This window comes from Orycteropus afer, unplaced genomic scaffold (genome assembly GCF_000298275.1).
Source record: "Orycteropus afer afer isolate SDZICR_OR568_19922 unplaced genomic scaffold, OryAfe1.0 scaffold10739, whole genome shotgun sequence".
NCBI lineage: Eukaryota > Metazoa > Chordata > Mammalia > Tubulidentata > Orycteropodidae > Orycteropus > Orycteropus afer.
This window is the reverse complement of record NW_006932326.1, coordinates 1-1,018: the sequence shown is the minus strand read 5'-3', so window position 1 is coordinate 1,018 and position 1,018 is coordinate 1. Positions and strand designations below refer to the sequence as shown.

The 1,018-nt window shown below is 50.5% G+C and overlaps 1 protein-coding gene across 1 annotated transcript; it reads right to left on the bottom strand.

The window, feature by feature from the left end:
* Nucleotides 1–54: 54 nt before the first annotated feature.
* On the bottom strand, nt 55–1,000 carry RPTN (repetin; the record flags this gene model as incomplete). The annotated part of the gene is made up of 1 exon (XM_007959324.1): nt 55–1,000. A coding segment is annotated over one exon (946 nt), but the record flags the coding sequence as incomplete, so codon positions are not given.
* Between the last annotated feature and the right edge of the window lie 18 nt (nt 1,001–1,018).

Genomic DNA, 1,018 nt, shown 5'->3' with positions numbered 1-1,018 from the left:
GGTTCTGCTCACATTCAGGGGTTTCCCTGTCCTGTCTCTGATGGTTCTGCTCACATTCAGGGGTTTCCCTGTCCTGTCTCTGATGGTTCTGCTCATGTTCATGACTTTGTCTGTCCTGTCTCTGACGGTTCTGCTCACGTTCATGGGTTTGCCTGTCCTGTCTCTGACGGTTCTGCTCACGTTCATGGGTTTGCCTGTCCTGTCTCTGATGGTTCTGCTCATGTTCAGGGGTTTGCCTGTCCTGCCTGTGACAGCTTTGTTCCTCTTCATGGGTTTGCCTATTCTGTGCCTGACTTTCCTGACCCTCATGGCTCTGTCTACCCCAGCTTTGATGCCTCTCCTCTGTCTGGTGGCTTGCCCCCTCACTATAGCTCTGCTGGTTCTGGGCCTGTTTGTGGCTCTGTTCCCTGTCACATGATTGCTGGTCTCTTCCTTTGTGGCAGAGTGACCTTCCTTGCTGGATTTGTGCCAAGAGTTTGTATTGGTTGTGTTGAGTATCCTCCTCAGGCTGCCCCTCCCATACCTGGTGACTATTCTGGAATCCTTGAGCCTGTTGATTTTGTGTCCCTGACCTTCCTGATTGCTCAACATATGAGTCTCTTCTTGTTCCCTCACTCCCTTGGAAATACCTTTTTTGCCCTTGTATTTGGGTTTCCCCAGTTTCTCTCTGATCATAGTGATAACTCTGGCTTTGTCTATCTGTCTGACCATAGTGGGAACTCTGACCTTGTCTGTCTGTCTGTCCACAGTGGGAACTCTGGCCTTGTCTGTCTGTCTGTCCACAGTGGGAACTCTGGCCTCGTCTGTCTGTCTGGCCATACTGAGAGCTCAGTCCTTGTCTGTCTGTCTGACCATAGTGAGAACTTAGGCCTTGTCTTTCTGTCTGGCCACAGTGAGAACTCTGGCCTAGTCTGTCTGTCTGTCCATAGTGGGAACTCTGATCTTGTCTGTCTGTCTGACCATAGTGGGAACTCTGGCCTTGTCTGTCTGTTTGATCATGGTGAGAATCCAATCCTTG